Below are 26,659 nucleotides of genomic sequence, written 5' to 3' on the forward strand. Positions count from 1 at the left end.
CTTTGCCAACTAAGGAGAAAAAAGGCAAAGGAGGGATTACTTATTTCAGAATCGCTCTTATCAGCATGTATTTGTAACTTAATTCTACAAGGAGGAACTGTATGTTACAATACACTTCACCAAAATGAAGTATTTTGTCCTTTTCAATAAACGTCAGCAAAAGATCATCTGTTGTCTGTGTGCAAAAGCAACACTTGTTGCACTCTTTGGTTTCTTGAAGCTTCTCTTTTGTCTTTTTACAAATTTCTGACAAATCCAGCTCCAGACTCAAGGTTTTGTGAGGGAGGAAGCCGGACAGTACCCTCCCATAATGCCCGTGGACCTCTTTGGATATCAGTTATCTCCTGCCAAAAGACGAGCCTATTTATAGCACCCCTCCGAGGATCCAAACCACATTTGTTTAGGTCAAGGCTGAGCTCACCGTCCATTAAAACAATCTGGGGAATCTCGAATGACTCTTGCCGCATGAGGAGGAGGAATTTGAGATAAAGCAAACAGATCTCTAGCGACCCTCCTGATGGAAACAAAATAACGAGCCCAGCTGACAGAGGAGGATACTCATTTGAAGTTGATAAAGTGTGTGCATGCAGCAATTTGGAGCCTCGTTGTATAATACCAGCCAAGCAGGAGCTAAAGTGATTAATGGAAATGTCAACTTTAAGAACGAGAAGCCAAAATCCCTTTTAGCTATTTCATGTCCAACTTAATAGACTTTGATCAGTCTGTTATTGTGGTTATTAAAAAAAAAAAAAAAAGCAAACCCCTTGACCATGAAGCATTCGGGATTTAGTGCATAGTGATGGAACTCCCACCTTTGCATGGACGCAGTGGGACTTTCCCTCATGGCATGGAAAGGTCAAAATGGATTTAACCTGGGCAGCATGGAGTGTGTAAGACTTTGGCCCAACTGTGGATGCTTGATTGGTCCCAAACCCTGCTGACAAGGTCCAGAACATTCCATTTCCAAAGTCATGACTCGCTTTTCTGAGAACAGCGAGAACAAAATCCAACAGGAAGTGGGGGAAAGGAGGAGATGTGTGTGTGTGTGCGTTTTGAAGGCTGTGTCTTAAACTTTAGTATCTCCAGGACTGGCTTTGACCCAAGACATGATGTATCTGGTCATTATTTGAAGATAAAGTCAGAGAAAGAACAACAATCTATAATTGCTAGTATAAGCCTCAAAATGAAAGATTTTGCCCAGGACCGTTATTAATATAGAGGACCCTTGAAAGTACAATGTAACAAAAATGGTACATTTTGGGAGTTCCATCAAAATGTTCCAGAAAATACTGCCTTAAAAGTCAGCTCAATGTTCAAATGATACTTAAACTGAGTTAACATTGACACATGACGAACTAAGGCTAGGTTCATACTACAGGTCTCAAAGCACGAATCCGATTTTTTTGTGATTTTCTGACTTGAGTGAGGCATTAACTCGACGGTCTGAATGGGAAAAGTCGCATAAAAGTGGACTATTTCAAATCTGATCTTTCAGTTTCGCATGTGGTTAAAATCCGATCTGTGCCACATTTTTCCAGAATGTGGCTGCGGTCTGAACTATCAAGTCCCCCAGATCGGAATTTAAGCAGCAATTACATCAGCAAAGAGCGAGAGAGACAGGGCGCTATGGTAGAGATGGATCTGTCCATTAGCGTTAGCGCCTAGCTTGAACGCGGCTTTTATGGAAGAGGCGGGCTTGACAACAGTCATAAAAAAATCAAATGGGGGGGGTCTCTTTCTGTGCTCCAAATGAGCACTATTTCAAGACTGCTTGCACGGCCGAGTCGGGGCAAACTGTCCATATGTGTGTGTGTGTCATGCATGTACAGTCCATGCATGCTGTTAATCCATATAAACTTTGAATATAAGACAAAACAGGGATTATTTACAGTATGTCTGTTATTAGTGTCCTCTTTTTTTAAATCAAAATATGATCCCCTTAGAATTTTCCGACTCGAGTGGGGCATTAACTCGACGGTGTGACCGGGAAAAGTCACATAAATGTGGACCATTTCAAATCCGATCTTTGTCACTTTTGTATGTGTTTAAAATCTGATCCGTGCCACATTTTTCCAGAATGTGGCTGCGGTCTGAACTATCAAGTCCCCCACATCGGAATTTAAGCAGCAATTACATCAGCAAAGAGCGAGAGAGACAGGGCGCTATGGTAGAGATGGATCTGTCCATTAGCGTTAGCGCCTAGCTTGAACGCGGCTTTTATGGAAGAGGCGGGCTTGACAACAGTCATAAAGAAATCAAATGGGGGGGGGTTTCTTTCTGTGCTCCAAATGAGCAATATTCCAAGATTGCTTGCACGGCCGAGAGTCGGGGCAAACTGTCCATATGTGTGTGTGTCATGCACGTAAAGTGCATGCATGCTATTAATCCATATAAACTTTGAATATAAGACAAAACAGGGATTATTTACAGTATGTCTGTTATTAGTGTCCTCTTTTTTGAAATCAAAATATGATCCCCCTAAAATGACATCGAGCCAGCATTTGTTTTGATGCTTCTGCGCATTCGGGTCAGTTTCCTGAGCACATCTCTGACTCTGAATTAGTGTGCATGCATGATACTTGAACAGGCTCAAAGGACAACGGCAATATGAACGGGCTCGGCAAAAAAACAAATATGACAAAAAATTGGAATTGTGCATTAAGACCTGCGGTATGAACCTAGCCAAACTGTGTGTTTTGCTGTAGCTTGTTTTGCTAAAGCATGCCTGGATGAGTTTTCTCTGGGTACTCTGGATTTCACCCAGATTCCCAAAACATGCATGGTGGGGAGGGTAATTGAAGTCCAATTTGTCAGTAGATGCAAAACTGTCCATAGTTGGTTGTCTTTATGTGGCCTGTAATTGGCTGGCGACATGTTCTGGGTGTACCACCTCACATCCAAAGTCAGCTGGGGTCGGCTCCCACCACCCGAGTGAGTACAAGTGGTACATACCGTGGTACTAAAAAGTATCTGAACTTTTTGGAATTCCTCACATTTCTGCATAAAAACACCATCAAATGTGATCCGATCTTTGTCAAAATCACACAGATGTAAAAACTGTCTGCTTTAACTAAAACCACCCAAACATTTAAAGGTTTTCATTTTTAATGAGGAAATCATGCAAACAATGACAAAAGGGGGAAAATAAGTAAGTGAACCCTCTGCCTAAGGAGATTTAAAGAGCAATTGAAACCAATTTTTACCAAACAATTTAAGTCAGGTGTGTCCCCAATCACTGATGAGTGGTTTAAAGCTGCCCTGCCTACTATAAAACACACACCTGGTAAGAATTGTCTTGATGAGAAGCATTGTCTGATGTGCATCATGGCTAGGTCAAAAGAGCTGTCTGACCTGCGATCAAAGATTGTTGATTTGTACAAAGCTGGGAAAGGATACAAAACCATCTCTAAAAGTTAAGATGTTCATCAATCGACAGTCAGAGAAGTTGGCTACAAATGGAGAGAGTTTGGCACTGTTGCTTTTCTCCCAAGGAGTGGCCGTCCACCAAAGATGACACCATCATGATTTGGGGCTGTTTTGCTACCTCAGGGCCTGGACAACGTTCAATCATTAAAGGAAGAATGAATTAAAAAAATTATCAGGATGTTTTGCAGGAAAACCTGAGGCCGTTTGTCATACAATTGAAGCTAAAAAGAGGATGGATGCTGCAACAAGACAATGTTCCAAAACACAGAAGTAAATCAACTTCAGAATGGTTCCTGAAGAACAAAATACACGTTCTGGAGTGGCCAAGTCAAAGTTCAGATGCTGTGGTATGACCTAAAGACAGTAATTCATGCCAGACATCCCAGGAATATGACTGAACTACAGCAGTTTTGTAGAGAACAATGGGCCAAGATTAATCCTGATCGATGTGCCAGACTGATCTGCTGCTACAGGAAGCGTCTGGTTGAAGTTATTGCTGCCAAAGGGGGGCACAAAATATTAAATGTGATGGTTCACTAACTTATCCCCCCCCTTCTGTCATTGTTTGCATACTATCCTCATTAAAATATGAAAACCTATAAATGTTTGGGTGGTTTTAGTTAAAGCAGATACTGTTTTTTCATCTGTGTGATTTTGTCAAAGATCAGATCACATTTTATGCAGAACGGTGATACTTTTTAATACCACTACATGTCTGTCATTTGTGTCCTCTTTTTGGAAATCAAAATATGATCACCCTAGAATGGCGTTGAGCCAGCATTTGTTTTGATGCTCCTGTACACGTGGGTCAGTTTGCTCAGCGCATCTCGGACTGCGAATTAGTGTGCATGCGGGATACTTGAACAGGCCCAATGAACAAAGGTAGTATGAACGAGCACGCTAAAAAACAGATATGACAAAAAAATCGGAATTCTGCCTTAAGACTTGCGGTATGAACCTAGCCTAACTGTGTGTTTTGCTGTAGCTTGTTTTGCTAGAGCATGGCTGGATGAGTTTTCTCTGGGTAATCTGGATTCCACCCCGATTCCAAAAATATGCATGGTGGGTAGGGTAATTGAAGTCCAATTTGTCAGTAGACGCAAAAGTGTCCATAGTTGGTTGTCTATATCATGTGGCCTGTAGGCGACCAGTTCTTGGTGTAAACCACCTCACGCCCAAAGTCAGCTGGGATCGGCACCCACCACCTAAGTCAGGACAAAATGGATGGAAAGTGATATTTTTCATTCATCTGTGCCAACAATTCTGGTGCGTAAAGCTAAACAAGACAGCATGCTAATGCACAAGAAGCAATCATCAGTAGGCTGGTTTGTGTTAGATCACGTGATCAACATGCGGCCAAATGCAGTTGTGGGTTTTCACACAGATCTCAAACTGGAGAGATTTGAAATGCTGCGTCACACTTCTACATTGACATCTGTAGCAGTTAAAAGAAAAAAACAATGTGGAGCTATTGCATCCACAGTTTCCACTCTTCTGGGAAGACACTTTACAAGATATTAGAGTGCAATTGTGGGAGATTTTTGTCCAATCAAGTAGATATTTTAGATGATCCGTTATGATGTTCAACAATAGAGTCTGGCTATGCTTCAATCTCTTTTGTAGTTCATTTTATAGGTGTTTGATAGGAGGGATTTCAGGGAGCTGAAGATTTTCCACACAAAGCTTTTTTCACAAAGCGTGGAAATAGCCAAATAGTCTTGGCAAGATGAACAATTATTTGGGTCCAGTGGGTCCAACAATGGTTGAAAGGTTAATACTTCTTTCCATAAAATGTACATTTTTATTACCGTACCACAGTCCCTGTAAACAGTATTTCACAGAGGTTTTAAACGCTTGGCTGGTGCTTTTATTTGACCCATTCATCCAGCTAAACCACTCCCCAAATGGACTTTGTCACTTGGCTTTCTGGTAAGCTCCTTTAGGACAAAATATTCACAGTAACCACCACATACTCTATATAACTCAGCTCCTGTGGCGTTTCTTTTTTTTTTTTTGTCACACAGCAAATAAAGCAAACATGCCAACTCAGCACTAAATGCAAGTTTTAACTTGCATCAGCATCTACATGCACTGCGAACTACAACTAAAAATGAAACGCACTATTAAAGTCATACTGTGGTGCCTTGACGTATGAGTTAATTTTTTTCTATGACCACGCACATAACTCAAAATGCTTTATTTAAAATGTACCTTGACATCAGTAACATACACAAAAATGAGCTCCAAAACTGACTATTTCAACTACAGTAATATTCACTGGCGCTGCCAGGGATTTTGGGCCCCATGAAAAGATATCACTTTGGGCCCCACCACCAGTGCCGGGACACACACACACATTTAGAGTATCAACTACATAATTTCCTGCATTCTGGTGAATCTTTACACACTAATTTGTGCATTTTCTGCATTAATTTAAGATGAAAATATATTTAAGTAAACATACAGCATATAGAGCAATAATGAATAGACTGATATCATCTATAAGAAATGTACTGAAGGCCATCTTTTACAATGTAAATGAATGACTTAGAATAAATGTTTTGTTTAAACTTAACTATACTACAGTATACAGTATACAACTGTTTTAGTATGAAGTGATTGCTAAGGATTTGCCTGCTGTACTGATTAAATGTAAGCTAAAAGTGGAGCAATCACTAGCTAGCAAACAATTACAGTATTTCATTATGGAGTATTCTTAGCCTCATCTGGAAATTTGCGATCTCCACTATAGGCTACAGCTCCGAAGCGAGGTCCCTTGTTAACAAACTAAAATCAATTGATGAAAAACTAAATTCAATAAATTCTTGACGAACTGGATTCAAGCCGATTTCAAAAAAGAACATTTCCACACCAACTTTCAACATCTGTAGGATACCAAAAAATGCCGTCATTATTTGGAATTCATGTTTTTGAATAGGTGCATGTCGCTCATTGAGGCAGGGAAAATCCCGTATTTCTTACAGAGTGAGCTGTTAATTTTCAGCACTACACTGACACAAGACACCAACCTTCCTTTGTGAAGTACTTTGTCACATCCTGTTGGCCTTTTCTACCCATCTCCAGTTTTACTTTCTTTTCTTTCCTCTTTTGAAAACCCGATTTTTGTTTTGAAAACATTTCTGCAGTACCGTTTGCACTTCAAGTCATTGAGTGGTGTAAATGCGCACCGCTCTGCTCCGGGTCTGATTGAAGGAAGGGCGGACCAAACCATTTAATGACAATACGGGGGGGGGGGGGGGGGGGGGGGCTGGCAATACCTATGGTAAATGGTGTTATACTTATATAGCGCTTTTTCCACCTTTCAAGGCGCTCAAAGCGCTTTACATGTTCTCTGGGTGTTTATTTTTTGCCAAAAAACAAAACAAGAAAACGAAACCCTTCGTTTTATTCCTGTTAAAATGATAATGTTTAATATTTAAATTTGCAAACGATTACGTAATGTTGTAATTTTCTTTGTGGGCCCCCATCAGGGCATGGGCCCTTAGAATCAGTCTCACTTTTGACCCCTATACGGCGCCCCTGGTAATATTACTTATATTTTGGCGGAGGATAAATATTTGCAATATTGTCTGTCTACGTGTGTCATTCTGGCATTTGTGTTCATATATCAATTGCTTATATCGTTATAACACTGCAACATTGAGACTATTCGTTAGCCTTCTTGGATGTTTTTGGTTGTGTATTTAAGATTACACACTTTCTGAAAGTAAAGTTCTGTACCATAATTTTTGGACTATAAACTGCTACTTTTCCCCCTCATTTTGAATCCTGCGGCTTATAGTCCAGTGCGGCTTTTTTGTTGATTTATTTGGGTTAATGGTTAAATCTTTACTTGACGGCAGCGTCATAACACTGCCATAAGAGTCATAATTATGACGTGACACTATCATGGACATTAATGAATGCTTATGACAGATGTCATTAAGTATCATCCGACAAATTATGTCACGAATGCCATTTATGTCCAGCTCGGATCTTTTACATCCATTCAAAAGTGAGATAATTTGCCTAATGAGTAATGACATCTGTCATAAGTATTCATTAATGCTCATGACAGTGTCATGTCATAATTATGATGGTCTTATGACAGTTTTATGGCACTACTGTCAAATAAAGTGTTACCAAATACAAAGCTCGCAATTAATGAAACAACTGGAATAGTAACTGAAGAAATATTTAGCACAGAACATCAATTTTGATTGTTATTTACATCTGTAGCACTGCAATGCATGCTAGGAGGCATCTTGTATGACAATAGTGTTGACAGCAGGTGGCAGCAGAGGTTGACTGTCTCCACCAAGGGAGCAGTGATGGCCAAATGAGGCTTCATGAAGCAGCCAATTGGTTCAAAGCTTCATGTGGTTCATTTGGTCTTAGACAGTCTTATGATGTCACTGTCAGATAAAGCTTTACCGGTTAATATCTTTTGGTGTAAATATCCCATAATTCCAGTGTGGCTTATCTATGAACAAATGCCATTTTCATTTCAAATTTGGTGGGTGGCGTCTTATAGTGAGGTGCACCTTACAGTCCGAAAATTGCGGTAAATCAAATAAACTGAACTCATGTTCAGTGTTGTCACTAACATGTTACTAAGTAACGCGATAGTGTAATCTAATTACTTTCTTTCAGTAACGAGCAATCTAACGTGTTCATTTTTCCAGACCAGTAATCTGGTTAAACTTAGTTTCGTTAGTGTCTGTGTGTTACTATTTTGTTATTGCCTCATAATGTATGTAGAATTATGAACATTGTAGTCATGTACGAAGGGCATTTTGAATAGAAAATGTCAAAAAGGTTCCAACGACGCGTTTTTTTGTCCAATGTAACAGCTCATAATTACTTCTTGAATGAAGAAATGCTATTTTCATGTCAAATTTGGTGGTTAGCGGCTTATAGTCAGCTGCGCCTTATGGTCCGAAAATTACGGTAGTTGTTTTCAATATTCTCTTTGTATTATGTTGAGTTTGACTGTAAACTTCAACTTGGATTGGCAATTTACAGCTTGAAGCCTGACTAAATTCAAACTGCAGCTTGTTGCTAAGTGAGTTACTAGTAATCGGCATCTAATGCTTGTTTGTGAAGCACAAAAAAAATCATACCTGAAAAAAAAATATACAGTAACTTGAAGTACCTGCCTCTGTGCCTCTCTGATGGTGCTTATCGAACAGTGTTGAATAGAAAAGAACACTTTTATTGATGTAGATGAAGACCATTTCAGGTATTTCACTGTCCAGGGACTATAAATTGAGAACATGTGTTGACCAGGGTTGGGTAAACAATGGCGCTGATAACCCTGAGGGCAACTTGGCCAAGTTGATGGGCTTATCTCCTCATGATTGGATAGGAGCCAATAAAAACAGGATATGTAATAATCCAAAAGCTTCTTTGTGATTTTCTTTTCTGCAGTTTGCGGGTAAGAAGTAGAACTGAAAGAAGTATAACCAAGGAAGGTTTTCTCTAATGTAGAAAATTTAAGTGACATGAACATTAAAATGTCCTTCATTATCATGTTATGTAAACTACAACAAGGATGGACTATAATTTCGTTTAGCTATATGGTTGTTTGAAAGAAGAACTCTTATAAAGGTCAGTTCCAATGAAAATAAAAACCTAAAAAAACCCCATATTCAAATGCCGTAAATCAATTCAAAACGTTTGCCACCATTAAAGTGGCCTATGAACTGAAAAACTCAATTGGAAAAGACAAAAAACTTTTTGTCAAAAGTAAAAATAAATACCTGGAATGATATGGTTTCACATGTCTCCAAAAACTGGGATGTGGTGTGTTCAGAATCAACCAATCAAATTCAAACTATGAACCATGCCACTATGAAGCATAGAGATTTGGTGCCAACACTGACTCATATTTCAAACTAATTTATACACTTTTTTGCCTTCGATCATCGTGCAAGTTTATCCAAGTTTGTCCAAAGTGCGGCCCGGGGGCCAAATGTGGCTCGTGGTCAAATTTCATCCGGCCCCCAGCTTCTGTCATAAGATCAATAACGTCTTGCCCACACACAGACTTAATAAATTGGTCAGCAATACTGCTACCAGCATATGAAGTAGCTTACACACTAAATGCTCCTCCTCATTTACCCACTAAAAGGCGGCAGCACTCTAAGCAACATGTGTGTGTGTGACCCTTTACTTCCAATTTTTTAAAATGGCGACAATCAACAAAAAAAAAAGTTGACTGCAACGGCCGACGCTTCAAGGATAGGTGGAAATTTGACTATTTCTTCACTAAAATATGCAGCAACTGTGTCTTCCTCATTTGCAAAGAGACAGTAGCTGTTTTTAAGGAGTTCAATGTGAACGATATTACCAAACAAGACATGCTGACATGTATGAAAAGATTACAGGGAAGATACGCAGCGAGAAATTTGAAGCAACTTGAAGCTAGTTTAATTTCACAGCAGCAGTATTTCGCAAGAGCCCGAGAGTCAAAAGAGAACGCCACAATGGCTAGTTGCGAGATTGTTGAAATTATCAATTAAAAAAAAAATAATGAAGCAAATGTAACACACAGAATGGCTTGCTAAAATTTGCTTAGATTGTTCTACGTAAAGGACGTTAGCCAAGGTCGGCCCCCCACATTTTTACCACACAAAATCTGGCCCCCTATGCAAAAAGTTTGGACACCCCTGATCTAAGGTAACTGTGTATTTGTTGCTGCACATACAAACACATCTTTGAATGACATCACATTGACGTATGTGTGTGGCTCTTGTGCCTGAACCATCATTACCCATACATTGTCTCCCAAAGGCAGGAGCGTCATGTTAACAATTTATGTCCCCACAAAATGAGTAACGTTACAAGTACGCACACGCACATGCACACCAAGCAAAATGAGCCTCTAAATATAGCTATCTTACACTGTTATTATCACAGTAGAGGCCATGCTGTTATCTCTCACCCTTCACTTCCATTGTTAAACAATTTCAGTGGATGACAGCTACACTAAGCCCAGGACCTATTATATAAGATGTGCGATTGACTGTGGCTGCTTTGCACTGTTTTCCAGGAGCAACACTTTATAAAATATATTTGGGTTGGTTTAATGTGCCAGGTGTGGAACAAGCCTCCACTATTTGCTTGAGTCATGCCTTAAAATTTTCACATGCTCTTTTAAGCACAGGGAAATCTAATTAGAATTGTATAATACTTCTCTTCAGAAGACAAAGAACATCTCTAGTGGACAACAGTATCTGTCTCAACTTCCTTCTTAATAAAGCTGCAACAGCTAATTGATTAAAATCAATTAATAAATTAGTTGCCAACAAATATGATTATCGATACAGTTATAGACTACAATCAAGTCAGTAAGCTGTAATAAAATATTATTTTTGAAGCAAATTGTCATCAAGTTTGTCTTCATTGTTACGTACAACATGCCTAAAACAAATTTAGGCTAAAATGAGAAGGTAATTGAAAAAAAGTGACATTGATACGATTAAGCGATTAATCGTTTAATCGTCTGATTAATCGATTATGAAAATAATCTTTAGTTGGAGCCCTAGTCCCCAGTGGGTGTCATTCAAAATAAAAAATAAAATAAAAAATCAGATTTTGCAGTTTTACGAAGTGCCCCTCAGTGTGGTTGATCATAACATATCCACTCTGTCAAAGTTATACAGTATATCAAATAAACTAATGAATTGAATCATTTCAAAAAGTATATTTGTAAAATTATAGCTTTAACATCAAGTATCTAAAATCATGTTAGCAATTATGCTAGCAAAGCTAGGCTGAGGACTAACTTTAGCACAAAATATCCTTCTGTTAGTGTCTACTCTGTTATGTCCAAATAGCACCCTATTAAAAAAATGACCCTATTTTTTATATTTCAGCTATTTTGGATTTACACTTTCTGTATTTACTTTTTTGTAAGTATTTTTAAGGATTATTTGGTGATCCCTTTACAATTAAACATTGTGTGCGTTTGTGTTGAATAAAACTATTTCTTGAAGCCAGTTTGGAGGTGTGGACCCTGATTTTGTTGTATGCTTATATAATGACAGAATTGTTTACATTTCAATAAACAGTTCAGTTCAGTTAAATGCATTCATACAGAGTTGGCTACATAATTAAGATCCAAACATTCATACACAATGATGCAAAAGTACAATAAATATTTACAACACTCGCAAAACAAATCTTTCTGGACTTGCTTGTCTACCCTATTCAAAGTGCTCACATATACCCCAGTTTGTTTGACTCTACTAAGTTTAAAGGGCCGGGAACACTAAGGATAGATGCGCTGGCCCATCTGTTCCATGTACAGTACAAGCTTGTTTTAATGCATCATAGCTTGATTAAACAAAGCTTACACTACATCAGAGATCATTTGTCAAACAAGCATTACTCAGATTTTCCAGACATGAAAGACCAGTGTCAGTTTCTGTTAAAATATTACCCTCTTAACTGCAACCATCTGTGTGTATATGTGTGTGTTCACAATTGTAACTCATCATCCGCGCACGTTAGCGTGTTCTGAATCACGCCTGAATGTCTTTCCAAAGCAGGTTCCAGGTATGTTCATTGGATCTCTGCTCAAACAAAGATCAGCGATGTGGGTTATGCAACAAGTGCTAAATTTTTTTATTTTTTTTTTAAACCATCACCATCCACCTCCTGGACGTCACCAAGTGCTTGTGTTCTCATCATGGCAGGCTGAAAGGTCAGACAGGATTTCCCTCACCACTAACACTTAGCTACATAAATATCTAACCGGGAACAAACATGTTTTTTTGGGAAAGGGCCACAGGAAACGCTAGACAAAGCGTCTGTAACGAAGCTCAACTGCAATCACGTTTCCCATCGCTCATCAGGCGGGAACGCTTTCTAAAAGAATGCCATTTTGTTGGCCTCCATAGACCTTGGCAATGTAAAAATATAAACACGCTGCACAAGTAGCTAAACACACGTCAGCCACTTCATTAGGTACACAAGCACAACTTCAAGCAAAGGTGAAGAGGTTATAGGTGTGGCGAGACCGTGGGCCGGATACATTCGATCTGGCCTCCCACGCAATTCCAAAACAAATACGACCCGAAGAACATAAAAGGGAGCCCAAAACATGTTTTCCACAAATCCTCACAATACACTGCACGGTGCCGTAGTGGTTAGCATGTCAGCCTCACAGTATCGAGTTTTAGCCCTGATGTGTGGAGTTTGCATGTTCTCCGCGTGCATATCATTAAATACCAAACTGCTTGTATGTATGCGTCTTGGTATCATTCATTCTAAATGTAAAATGTAATAGCTATCAGTCTATGGTGCAATTAAACTTCATTGAAGACATCTAAACTATTCCATAGGTTTGAATGTGAGGGTCAACGAGTGTTGGTATGCCGCAAAAGAGACAGAACATCAATCCAGAAATCGGATTGGATATGTTCCTCTGGATAGCTGCTTTGCATATTTAGATGGGGCTTTGCAAGGCAAAGGCCCAGATAGTAAAATTCTTTTTTTTTGCAATGGCGTGTCTTCTGTGCGCCTCCCAGTCTAAATAGTTTGACCAACCATCACCATTCAAATATCAAAATGACCGGAATTTTCGCGCGACGCAGGGAATTTTCCGAATGACTCCCCCAAATTTTCCATTCATCAGTAAATGTGGATTTTTTAAAAAACTTTTTTTTTTCCAAAATGCTACTTGTCCTACAGTTTTTGACCAAATTCCAGGACGGTAAGGGGCATAAAAGTTGCATACAGAATCTGGCAAAAATGTACGGTTCCCCCCAAATTTGCCCAAAACTGTCCAATTCATTTCTAAGCCATGTACGTCCAAATTTCCCATTCATTTTCGATGGCAGAAAAACATAGGTTCTTGTGAATTTTGACTATTTACCATTACAGCCCATTGTCATTTTGTGACCTGATATCATCAGGACGTGTCCCCAAAATGTCCCCAAATCAACAGGAAGTGGCCTGATATCAGCAGGACTTGTCCACCAAATGTCCCTAAAGTAACAGGAAATGACCTGATATCAACAGGATGTGTCCCCGAAATGTCCCCAAATCAACAGGAAGTGACCTGATATCAAGAGAACGTGTCCCAGAAATGTCCCCAAATCAAGAGGAAGTGACCTGAAATCAACAGGACGTGTCATCGAAATGTCCCCAAATTAACAGGAATTGACCTGAAATCAGCAGGACTTGTCCCTCAAATGTCCCTAAATTAACGGGAAGTTACCTGATGTCAACAGAAGGTGTCCCCGAAATGTTCCCAAATCAACAGGAAGTGACCTGATATCAACAAGACGTGTTCCCCAAGTGGATATCAACAGGACATGTCCCCCAAATGTCCCTAAAATAACAGGAAATGACCTGATATCAACAGGATGTATCCCCGAAATGTCCCCAAATCAACAGGAAGTGACCTGATATCAAGAGAACGTGTCCCAGAAATGTCACCAAATCAAGAGGAAGTGACCTGAAATCAAGAGGACGTGTCATCGAAATGTCCCCAAATTAACAGGAATTGACCTGAAATCAGCAGGACTTGTCCCTCAAATGTCCCTAAATTAACGGGAAGTTACCTGATATCAACAGAAGGTGTCCCCGAAATGTTCCCAAATCAACAGGAAGTGACCTGACATCAACAAGACGTGTTCCCCAAATAGATATCAACAGGACATGTCTCCCAAATGTCCCTAAAGTAACAGGAATTGACCTGATATCAACAGAATGTGTCCCCGAAATGTCCCCAAATCAACAGGAAGTGACCTGATATCAACAATACGTGTCCCAGAAATGTCCCCAAATCAAGAGGAAGTGACCTGAAATCAACAGGACGTGTCAGCGAAATGTCCCCAAATCAACAGAAAGTGACTTGATAAATCTGTATCTACCACAGCAAAGCCCCATTGTAATTTCTCCAGAAATTGCAGTTTCTAGTTTTGATAGCTTCACGCTCCTCATAGTTTCTTACTAGTTCAACTTACTAGTTCAACTTTTCATAATTGTTTGCAAAGGTGTGCGTTTTAAAAATATGTATATACATATAAATATACACTCCCCGGCCACTTTATTAGGTACACCATGCTAGTAACTGGTTGGACCCCCTTTTGCGTTCAGAACTGCCTCAATTCTTGTGGCATAGATTCAACAAGGTGCTGGAAGCATTCCTCAGAGAGTTTGGTCCATATTGACATGATGGCATCACACAGTTGGTGCAGATTTGTCGGCTGCACATCCATGATAGAAAATCCCCCGTTCCACCACATCCCAAAGATGCTCTATTGGATTGAGATCTGGTGACTGTGGAGGCCATTTGAGTACAGTGAACTCATTGTCATGTTCAAGAAACCAGTCTGAGATAATTCCAGCTTTATGACATGGCGCATTATCCCGCTGAAAGTAGCCATCAGAAGTTGGGTACATTGTGGTCATAAAGGGATGGACATGGTCAGCAACAATACTCAGGTAGGCTGTGGCGTTCTAACGATGCTCAATCGGTACCAAGGGGCCCAAAGAGTGCCAATAAAATATTCCCACCATTACACCACCACGACCAGCCTGAACAGTTGATACAAGGCAGGATGGATCCACGGTTTCATGTTGTTGACGCCAAATTCTGACCCTACCATCCGAATGTCGTGGCAGAAATCGAGACTCATCAGACCAGGCAACGTTTTTCCAATCTTCTATTGTCCAATTTCGATGAGCTTGTGCAAATTGTAGCCTCAGTTTCCTGTTCTTAGCTGAAAGGAGTGGCACCCGGCGTGGTCTTCTGTTGCTGTAGCCCATCTGCCTCAAAGTTCGACGTACTGTGCATTCAGAGATGCTCTTCTGCCTTCCTTGGTTGTAATGGGTGGTTATTTGAGTCACTGTTGTCTTTCTATCAGCTCGAACCAGTCTGGCCATTCTCCTCTGACCTCTGGCATCAACAAGGCATTTCCGCCCACAGAACTGCCGCTCACTGGATATTTTTTCTTTTTCGGACCATTCTCTGTAAACCCTAGAGATGGTTGTGCGTGAAAATCCCAGGAGATCAGCTGTTTCTGAAATAGTCAGACCAGCCCTTCTGGCACAAACAACCATGCCACGTTCAAAGTCACTCAAATCACCTTTCTTCCCCATACTGATGCTCGGTTTGAACTAAAGAAGATTGTCTTAAACCATGTCTACATGCCTAAATGCACTGAGTTGCCGCCATGTGATTGGCTGATTAGAAATAAAGTGTTAACAAGCAGTTGGACAGGTGTACCTAATAAAGTGGGCATACACACGTATATAGAATTAATGATTCTAAGCTAAAAACGACAGACATTTTGAATAATAAATATCATTAATCGCCTTAGTTTTATGGCTGGGTTGAAACAAAAGCGGTTGGGCGACGTCTGTAAACAGGGGTTTTCAGGATAAAAAGGACAAATTAAAAATAGTTCGGGGGCTTCATTTGCCATGAATCTGCTATGGCAGCATATAGACATATTGTTCTATCAAACACAACAGTTGTTTTGGCTTACAATACAGCAGTTTTTTTTTTAAAGAGGAGTGCAAGAGCAGAAACTGCTTTTTCAGTCTTGTCTGCGTTTTCCGCCATATATAATGGAATTAAAATTGATATGAAATCTTACGTTTCTGTGCATACTTACATTAAGTTTCATGTTGGTAATCTAAAAGGCAGCCTCGTGTAAAAGTACAGCTGAAGAGTGAATGGAGAACTAGTTGAAATTTTATGACGCCAATATAATCTTGAAGTTAAGAGATGCTGCCATCTTGTGTTCTATCTGTGAATGCAAAAAAGTAATGTTACGGTATTGTTACAAGAGTGTAAACACACTCTAATTAAAGTATTCATTCAATTACGGGGAAAAAAGGATAAATAAATCACCTCCCAAAATGAAAGAAATCCTCCAAGCTTGACTCCGTGATAGCCATAACCGGAAGCTCGACAAAAAGAGAGAATGTAATGATTCCTTCTAATAAAGTCATATAAAATTTCATATTTAAATAAAAAAAAATATTACACCTCTTTAACTCGAGCGCTCAAATACATTTTATGTCAAATTTGCACTGTGGCGAGTACGTTTTTCTAACTGTGAGAATAGTAAAATACTTATTGCGCATGCGCGTCAGCTAAACGGAAGTGATGTTTTCTCCTGCCGGAAGTCATGTCGTTCTTTCTGTTCCGAGGCTGCCATCATGGTAGGTCTGCTGCGACCAAGCTAACATTTTCACTTCGACGTTATTTGTTTCGTATGCAGTCTAGCTACTACATGAATGGCTTTCTGAAAGCGCAAATACACCAATAAACATTTCCTATGAGTATTTGACGCTAGCGTGACTGTTTATTTGACATTAATACTTGTATGTAAAATGTCGCCTCCCAATCGCAACGTGGTCCAGGCGGTAGACGGATTCGTGAGCACGCCTGCTAAGCTAAGGGGTTTTCAACTCTAAAAACTGAACCGTCACCAAACGATGTACGAATGTAACACGTTTTTTTTTTGTGTGGAAAATTAGACGGTCATAACATGACTTTTACACCGGGTGTTTAGAATTGCTACATGTGTTCTAGCGGTCCAATACTCTGAACGAGATTCTGGATTTAATAATTTTGTCATGACATCTTGCCGAAAGATTAAACTAGATCTTATTTCATTTGCATATGTTTTGTCAAGTAACTTATTTGATTTCTTTGTGATCTGCTGCATAGTGTACAGTAACGCTGATCATGCTTTACTGGTTGTTACTGGTATATACAGACTATAGCTCACTTCACTCCTCTTACAGGCTACACTTATATGACTGACGTAATTTTTGTCTTGAAAGCTATATCTAAAAATAAAAAAACGTACTAGCTTGACAAATCTCAACTCTATTCTAGTCTTAAGAGAGTTTGCACACTATAATGCAGATGTGGCAATGTTCCTAATGTATGTGATTTTTCAATTGTCTTGTCAGGTCTACAAGCGCTTCGTCGAGATCGGCCGCGTCGCGTATGTCTCTTTTGGGCCTTACGCTGGCAAGCTGGTGGCCATCGTTGACGTCATTGATCAAAATAGGGTGAGTGTTTACAGAAGTAAATATGGTGATCTTTTTGTGTGGTGGACACAAGATCATTGTTTGTCATATTTGCAGGCTCTTATTGATGGTCCCTGCACAGGCGTGAAGAGGCAGGCCATGCCCTTCAAGTGCATGCAGCTCACAGACTACGTCATCAAAGTGCCTCACAGGTGAGATTGAGCAGGGTTCCATGACAGGCCCCAGTTGCCGTTTTGGCGACTACTAAGCCTGAACGATTGCCATCGTGATGTGCGTGTGCGCGAGAGTCCTATCGCAAGCACGTGCGATAGTTTTTTTTTTTCTTAATCCATATACGCCTTGCTTTCTACTCTGCGCACAACCTCACACCCTCCCTCTCCCAGCCCTTTGTTCCTGTCACTGCAGCACTTGCTTATTAAAGTTAACTGTGGCTTTGATCTGGCCAAAGAAGCAGACTTCACACTGGCATCTGTCAATCATCGTTTAACTTGTTAAACAGTTCCTGCAAGGAAGCCACTCTGGAATGAATGTGTGAGCGTGTGGAGACGTTGGAGACATATGGTAAATGGTGTTATACTTAGATAGCGCTTTTCCACCTTTCAAAGTGCTCAAAGCGCTTTACTCTAGCTCACCATCCACCTACTGGTGACGCAGCACCAGGAGCAACGTGGGGTTCAGTATCTTGCTCAATAAATGCCAGAAGTGATCATGAGTTTGAAATTTCTACATGTCACTCCAACGGTCACAGCTAAGGTAGATAAACAGAAGCATTTAATAAAGCCAACCATTTATCTACCACAGTACTTTATTCTTGTTCAAAAATTATTTGGTTGGACAGTTATGTTTAAACTGATCATAACTTTGACATTTTGCTCTGCTTCGCGGTTTTTCCACTTTTCGCGGCGGGTTCTGGTCCCCCATTAACCGCGAAAAACTAGGGATCACTGTAATCTGTGGTGATGGTGAGTCATCCAAAGTCTTTCCAAACAGCTATTCAGGTCATCAAGTGAAAATTTCTTTTAAAAAAAAAATAATAAAATAAAATGTAATATCGCAATATAATATCGCAATATATTGCAAACCCCCCAAAAATCGCAGCAATAGTTTTTTCCAATATCCTTCAGGCCTACTGACTACTGTAGTACTCTCCTTCAGTCTTTACTAGGCACACCTTCTCTTAATGCGCCCGTACACTGCCTGCTTTCGCACACACATCTTTATGCTGGGGATGAAGACCTAACCAGACCATGGCCAAGTTCACATTCAGCCAATATTTCCGTTTTAGGAATATGCTGTTTAAGTGCGTGAACATTAGAGGCGTGTGAAATTTCCGAATCTTAGTTTATTCGTGATTCAGCCGTGGAAGATTCTAGAACGATACACAAACATCCAAATAACGATTATTGAATTATACCAGGTAAAGCGGAACTAAAACAGCGCGGTCTTCTGGATGCAATGAGGAAGGGACCGAGAGTAGATATCATGTTGAACCCAGTCCGCTAGATAAAAAAACAATACCTGACTGTGTCAGACAGCTGCGACAAGCGACGCCCAGGAGCTAGTTGCTACAAACATACGCCCACATACGGCTACGGTAGATAACACATATATGTAGAACTAGATGCGAAATGACAGACAGCAGTGTTAGAACGTGTATAGAGAACTATATGCGAAATCACAGACTTGCCGTTGTTAGTAAACAGCCATCTTGAAGCAGTAGACTTCTCTAGAAGGCTCTGTTGTAGCGAACCTAATGAACTTTTTATCCAAAATACTCCCTAAATCGGCAAAATCTTGACTTGAATCTATCTCTAAATGGTGAAACAGTTTAAAAACTTTGACATGTCAAAAGTAGACAAGGGAAATTATGGAATAACAGGAGCAATTTTAACAACTTTAACGGTTGATTCACAACATTAAATTAATTGAATGTGGTTTAAAGCTGCTGATCCAGAATGGGGACTTAATTATTTTATTTACGGTTTTTAACTGTTAACTTGATACTGAAATATTAGTTTGGTTTAGCCTGAGAGGATTTTTGAACAATTTTGGAATTATTTACAAAACATTAAAAGTGTGGGGTACATCAATAATCGAATCGGAGCCTCTAAATCGTAATCGAATCGTGAGGTGCCCCAAGATTGCCACCTCTGGTGAACATAATATCTGTAAACATGACATCATCTGTAAGTTGGCGTCGCCGTTAACGCCGCTTCGTCTTTCTGTGTTGTCACAGTGCTCGTCAGAAGTTTGTGAGGAGAGCCTGGGAGAAGGCTGGTGTCAACGAGAAGTGGGCACAGAGCAGCTGGGCAAAGAAAATCGAGGCCAGAGAAAAGGTATAATTGTTTGGAAGGTTTATTGAAATTTCGGTTGAATTTTCTAACGCTATTAAGACATTTGATGAACGTTTTCATCAAGTGACTAAAGTCACTCATTCAGTTTGGCTAACTAGTTGATAAACGCTGTGCAAAACTGTCGTTATCTATGTAACCTTTACTGTAATCACAAGTATTCTTAAGATGTGGACTGCATTTGACTGGTTTTTTGTCTTTGTTCTTACAGAGGGCTAAAATGTCAGACTTTGACCGCTACAAGGTGATGAAAGCCAAGAGGATGGTAAGTGAAAGAGTTTCGCATTGCTTTCAAAAATCAATCTCTTAGACACGTAGAAATTGTGTAGATTTTCAGTCTTCTGGGATATAGTAATCCACTGAAGTCAATGGGAAATGGACAAATAAAGAGAAGAAAATCCAGTTGCCCTTATTTAACCTTTATGGATCATGTATGAAATGTGTTGTGGGCCAATGAAAAGTTTTTTTGTTTTGGTTTTTTTAGCAGTAGCAGTTTTGAAGATTTTTTCCCCCCATTATCGTTATTACCTCATTTGCTCCCAGAAACGTGTAAATGTGTTCTATTTTTAAATGCTTCATTGTCCCAAAAACGTATTTATACGTCTTTTGCGTTTTTTTTTTTTTGTTTTGTTTTTTTAACAAGAAGAATCTATAGCTTGCGATCTGAGAAACAAAAAACAAGGTTCCAAACCCATTTTAAAGCAATAAAACTGACCACTGGAGGGCAGTGGCGCATTTTGTGAAGATCTGCAACCCGATTCAACAGCAATGAAAGGCCGGGCAGCATGGTCGGAGTGCTGGCAGCAGTATGCCAGGCGGCGGACGACCGAACAAAACAACCGAGAGGACGAGTGGAATGCCAGGCGCTGGACGACGGAGCAAAATGACTGAGACGAACTTGCAGTGGGCTCGCCAAGCAGACCCCGCAGAGATTCAAAAGTGATCTGTCTTTGTGAGACAGACAAAAATGAGGGAAAAGTTTACACGGCAGACGCGGCGACAACGGTATTATCTCAGCGATAACAGGCGTCATCTCTCAGTAGTCATGTGTAAACAAATTGTTACTTAGCTATCAAAAGCTCTATTTGTCTTGTTATATTTTGTTAAAGGAAAACATTTCAGATGTTTGGGATATAACTAATGCAAAAAATAGCTGTGTTAAAGTCAGTTATGTTTGAAATGTATGCGTTTACAAAAAGCTCATTTTCTCCGTTTTTTTCATCAGAAATTGGAAAATTGCTCAAACTAAGCTATTTTCTAATGCTAGTTTCTAAAGAACGGAAAAAGATAACTTTTTTTTCCTGCTGAAAGAAGAGGGTAATCTTTCTTTTGGTGGGTTCCATGTTTATATAGCAATAGAACAGAATTTTCTGTGGGCCATGCAAATCAGTCAAAATCCAGAAAAACGGCCGGGAGCGAAGGGCCTTGCTCTGGTGAAAATGGCTGGGAGTGAATGAGTTAAAATGGGGGCTGTAGGGATAGCTTGATGGGTAACTGTATGCTGAAATTTGAGAACTTGACCAAGTTGTAATGAAGTGGCAATTATGCCAAAAGCTTTTGGGTTGAAGGCGTTCAGTCCATATAAAAGTGGTGTAGCGACTTCAACAAATTTCACTCAGTTTAAATGTCGTCAATGGCAGCAAATTAGTGACGTATGATGGTAATTTTCAATTTTCTTTGTACAGAGGAACAAGATCATCAATCGTGAGGTGAAGAAGCTCCAGAAAGCGGCAGTGAAGAAGCCCACAGAAGAGGCTCCGAAGCCCCAGAAAGAGACGAAGAAGCCTCAAAAAGCGGCTAAGAAGCCCCAGAAAGAGCCCGCGAAGAAGTGAAAAGATTTTTTTCCAAAATAAACATTCTGGTTGGTCCCACACTTTTGTCTGATTCATTCTATGCTTCAAATTGAGCTGTTTTAATACAGATTACAACAAGAACCTTTTGATTATTTAGTCTGTCGTTACGACTTTCAGCTATAGCAGTTATACGTAGTTTGGATGCATGGAACTGATGTCACGACTAATACAATGCAGAAATGGCATATTCAAGCTTGTGGAATTTTGTGTCCCAATGCACTATGTTTAAGGGAATAGAAGGTCATCACAAAAGTAGTGCTTTGTTAACTTTAGGCATACTTGTTGGGCTTAACCACAAGCCAGGAATCTCGGTGTAATTATTGACTCATACCTGAACTTCAACTTAAATTCACCACAAAAAATCTTCCTCTATAGTCTATCCCCTAAAGACAAAGGGCTCCTGTCTAAACAAAACATAGAAAAGATTATCAATGCATTTTTAGCCGATTGTATTATTTCAATAGGGTATTTATAAGTTTTAATGAAAGAAAAAAATCAGGATGCTGCAGTAAATCCAGAATGCTGCTGCCAGAGTCCTCACTAACTGAAGGAAAATGGGCCATATTACATGAGTCATGAAATCACTACACTGGCTACCGATGAGTCAAACAATGGACTATAAAATCTAAATGGTCCTCAAAACACCCTGTTTTTTATTTCTACTAATTGATTTTGTTTTAATGGTTTTTTTACTGATTTTAATATGATGTAATTTGCCTTGAATTACCTTGTGTTGAATTTTGCGATCCAAATTGACCTTCACTAAAGACCAAAGTGATTGGTGCAGAGTTTGAATGTGGACCAAGTACCGTAATTTTTGGAGTATAAGGCACACCTGGCTATAAGCTGCCACCCACCAAATTTGACACGAAAATGGCATTTGTTCATAGTTAAGCTGCACTGGACTACCTGTAAAAGCTGTAGCTGTCCAATGCATTATGGGATATTTACACCAAAAGATATTAACCGGTAAAACGTTATTTGACAGTGGTATCATAAGCCTAAGATTAAATGAACCACCATGAATGTCCATCACTTCTTCAAAAAGATTGATTTGACCATCACTGCTCCCATGGGGGAGACGGTCAATCTCTGCTGCCACCTGCTGTCAACACTATTGTCATCCAACATACCTCCTAGCATGCATTGTAGCGCTACAGATGCAAATAACTATGAACATTTGTTCTGTGCTAATATCTTTAGTTACTGTTCCAGTTGTTTCATTAATTACTAGCTATTAGTATTTGGCAACACTTTATTTGACAGTGGTGCCATAAAACTCATAAGACTATCATAATTATGACATGACACTGCCATGAGCATTAATAATGCTTATGACAAATGTCATATTGTGTCATCCGGCAAATTATCTCGCTTTTGAATGGATGTAAAAGATCCAAGCTGGACATAAATTGGTGGTGTCCAAACTATTCCACATAGGGCCACAGTGGGTGCTGGATTTCATTCCTACAAAACAAGATGACATCTTTTCACCAATCTGGTGTCTCACAAGTGTAATCAGTTGATTTCAGTCAGATGCTGCTTGTTTTAGCACAAACTTCATTGGTTGAACTGTCTGTGCTCGATTGGTAGGAACAAAAACCAGACCCACAGCGGCCCTTGCGGACAGGTTTGGACACCCATGACATAAATGGAGTTAGTGACATAATTTGCCAGATGATACTTAATGGCATCTGTCATAAGCATTCATTAAAGCCCATGATAATGTTAGGTCATAATTATGACTAGGGGTGTGACAAAATATCGAAATGGTGATAAATCGTCATACTTTGTATCCCAAAAGGTTATCGATATGCTCCTGTCAAGAATCGAGATATTGTTTTAAAAAGGTGTCAATTAAAAAAAAAATTTGACGGGGCTCGACGCCCAATCTATTTAAACTGGAAACGTTTGTTCATTCAAAACCAGAGCATTCACAGTCATTCGGTCCAATTTTAGGGCATTTACAGGTCATTTCCTTTTGAGTTTGAGTCACTGCCTATTCATTTGGGTGATTCCTAGGTCACGTCCTGTTCTGTAACTCAAACAGCAAGTGACCCATAAAATACCCCAAAATCAACAGGAAGTAACTGAAAATCAACAGATAAATGACCTTAAATGGCCAAAAATTACTCATTGCCTGGCATTGGCTGCCACTGACGGCCATAGACGTTCAATTCGTTTGAGCTGGGAGGGATGGCAGCGAATGTTCATTCGCTGCCACCCTCCCAGTTCAAATGGATTGGACGTCTACTAGTGATAAACTCATTCCAAATCACAGCAGAAGCTTGTTTTTCTGTTTATTAGTTTTTTTGTAGAGTATCCTAAAATGAATTCCTGACCAATGCATCGATAATCGTTATATCGTCAGATCATCATTATCGTGAGCTTTGTATCGCGTATCGTATCGTGAGGTACCAAGAGGTTCCCACTCCTCTAATTATGACGGTCTTATGGCAGTCTTATGACGCCTATTAACCAGGGGTGAAAGTGGGCCAGAACGGTCAGGAACGCAGTTCCGGTATAAGATTCAGGCCCGGAATGCTGTTCTGGTACACGGTGCTTTCATTCCGAAAATATGACGGCAACTGTCAAAACGCTATGAGGGGGAAAAAAATGCTAAACTGCCACACATGCATTTCATCTCCAAGAAGAAAACAATCTACCAACATCAGATTTACATACACAAGTGTTAACAACAAGCATAGTAAAGTGCTTGTGTAGTGTAATCCATTTCCACCGATATTTATTATTGATTTTATTCCACGGACGGCATGGAGGTTTCTCCAGCTGCTGCAGTTATCTGAGTCTGACGATGATGAGTCACGTCAATGTGCAAATGCACGCAGCAAAGCAAAACGCCTGGACTAATTTATCCGTTCAGTTGGCTGACATACTGACATCTAATCTGCAGAGATAGTTAGCTCTGATTGGTTCAAATATGCATGTTTTCTGGAACAGCCAAAAAAAAAAAAAAAAGGTTGTTGAATTGATGTGACAAAAAAGGGCAATGCAACAGAAAATGGATGAAATCTTTAAGGGCAGGGAAAGAGATGAGGAGGCTTATTTATCAGATTTAGTTTTATTTGCTCTGATGGGGAGATTCAGAACATCTTAGCTGTCAATTTGCACTTTGGACTTATATTTGTTCATTTATGTTAGGCTACTTATTCATTTCCTTATGATTTAAAAAAGTCAATGTTTGCGCTATCTTCAAAATATATTCCATTTCACTCTGCATAATAAAAGTCATTTGTATTTATTTTTCTGAATGTATGTTACGTATATCTTAATTATTAAAAAAAAAAAAAAAAAAGTAAATGTATACCTTAACTTCAATTTTAATATACATTATCCATCCTATGTTCTTAAGTAGTTAAAATTAAGATTTGGCATTTAGTATGTGAGGAAATGAGGGAAAATAAAAATTAGGAGATGGTGGTTGGGGTTATTGCTGTGTATGTTATGTTAACTTTTATTTTGCAAATCAATGAAACAATACAATTTTGAATGAAAATCAGTTTTTGTATGTGTTATAGAAATTACTGCCAAAACAGTTTTCTTTGCATTTCAGTAGTTTTAGGAGGTTTGATCAAGAGGGAAAAAATGAATAAATAAATAAATAAACAAAATTTCTGGCTCTGTGGCAACCTTTGCGTCGGGACTTCTGGCAAGAAATTCTAGCGTCTTTCACCCCTGCTATTAACCCAAATAAATCAACAAATAAGTATCACTGGACTATAAACCGCAGGATTCAAAATGAGGGAGAAAAGTAGCGTCTTATAGTCCAGAAATTACGGTATGATAAATGCATTGCCACCATCTAGAACCAATAAAACCTAGGGAAGTGATTATTGGGTGTGTCATGGAAATTTAAATAAGGGTAAGTAAAGAGCTTAGTTTATTTATTTTTTTACTGTGAAGCTAATAATATTTGTGCAGTGAGGAGCAAGGGGCGACATTACACAACAAAGTAGCATTATTCTTTTAGCCAGTTGAGGGCAGCATGCCCATCGTGACTGTTTCTTTGTGTTTACATTCCTCTTTTGCGAACGTCATAAAACTTTGTCTATAAACAAATTAACAAAGATTTTAAAGACAAGTACAACTTATGTTATATTTGAAAGGGAATCTATAAATTTAAAAAGAGAGAGAGAGAGAGAGAGAGAGAGAGAGAGCGATACCAGCTAATTGGCACTTCTATTTTCTGTATTACTTCATTAAATGCCGCGCTCCCTGCAGTCTAAACTAGTGAACTAGCGTTAATCCTTCACTGTGACTGCTCTTCGGCCAAACAGGTCCTACTTGAACTCGAGCAAGAGTATCTCTCCGTTACATAACAGGATTGTACATAGTCCATGTGCCCGGCCAATTGGAACACTACCGCGCTACAAATAGCACATTAACACACAGTGTATGGCTAACACCGACTAGCCTTTTTTCCACATTTCTAATCTATTATCACCCTTTGTGCTTTTTAAATAATATGTTTCCAAGTCCGCGAAACATCTCTTATTATAGACAACGACAGAATAATTTGTGCGTGTGTGTTTTGTTGCATTATGAAAAGAGCTCGGTAAATATTCCAGTCGATTAACGTGGTTGTGACGTCAGAGGTGGCCGACTACTGCGCAGTGACTATCAAGTTGACATTGTGTCTACACGACGTAACCGGAAACTGAGAAATTAGTTTAGAAAATAAAATATTTATTGTTAATGTTTGAATGACGGTACTATAATGTATATAGATTAATTTATAGGTTGTAATGGATTAGATTAGTTAATAGAACACTATCAAACGAGTTTTTCTGTATTAATTTGGATATTGGTTCCCTGTTGTACTTAACGTCATATGTACCACTCGGCAGGGGTAATTTATAACTTACTTTTAGTATTAAAACACTCTAAAACATTTTAAACAGTAAGTACCATTAAATGAATAGTCGTTATTAACAGAACAAGCATATGTCTTGAAAAATTATCACCAGCGCTCGCTTCCTG

At 39.3% G+C, this 26,659-nt stretch overlaps 2 protein-coding genes across 2 annotated transcripts in view; one reads left to right on the forward strand and one right to left on the reverse strand.

Moving 5' to 3' along the window:
- The window catches only part of LOC130910242 (growth factor receptor-bound protein 10-like), a 104,734-nt gene extending 88,287 nt beyond the window's left edge, over positions 1–16,447 (reverse strand). The window contains exons 1-2 of the mRNA XM_057827351.1: positions 16,301–16,447; positions 16,062–16,196 (exon numbers count right to left, since the gene is read on the reverse strand). The gene's annotated coding sequence lies outside the window, so the exon portion shown is untranslated. The remainder of the gene's footprint in view (positions 1–16,061; positions 16,197–16,300) is intronic.
- Positions 16,448–16,564: 117 nt separating this feature from the next.
- On the forward strand, positions 16,565–21,678 carry rpl14 (ribosomal protein L14). Its single transcript, XM_057828072.1, has 6 exons — positions 16,565–16,614; positions 17,374–17,475; positions 17,551–17,645; positions 19,691–19,790; positions 20,017–20,070; positions 21,491–21,678. The coding sequence occupies exons 1-6, from the start codon at positions 16,612–16,614 to the stop codon at positions 21,635–21,637; spliced, it is 501 nt and encodes a 166-aa protein (XP_057684055.1). The 5' UTR covers positions 16,565–16,611; the 3' UTR covers positions 21,638–21,678.
- Positions 21,679–26,659: the final 4,981 nt, after the last annotated feature.

Source organism: Corythoichthys intestinalis, chromosome 22, assembly GCF_030265065.1.
Source record: "Corythoichthys intestinalis isolate RoL2023-P3 chromosome 22, ASM3026506v1, whole genome shotgun sequence".
Lineage (NCBI taxonomy): Eukaryota > Metazoa > Chordata > Actinopteri > Syngnathiformes > Syngnathidae > Corythoichthys > Corythoichthys intestinalis.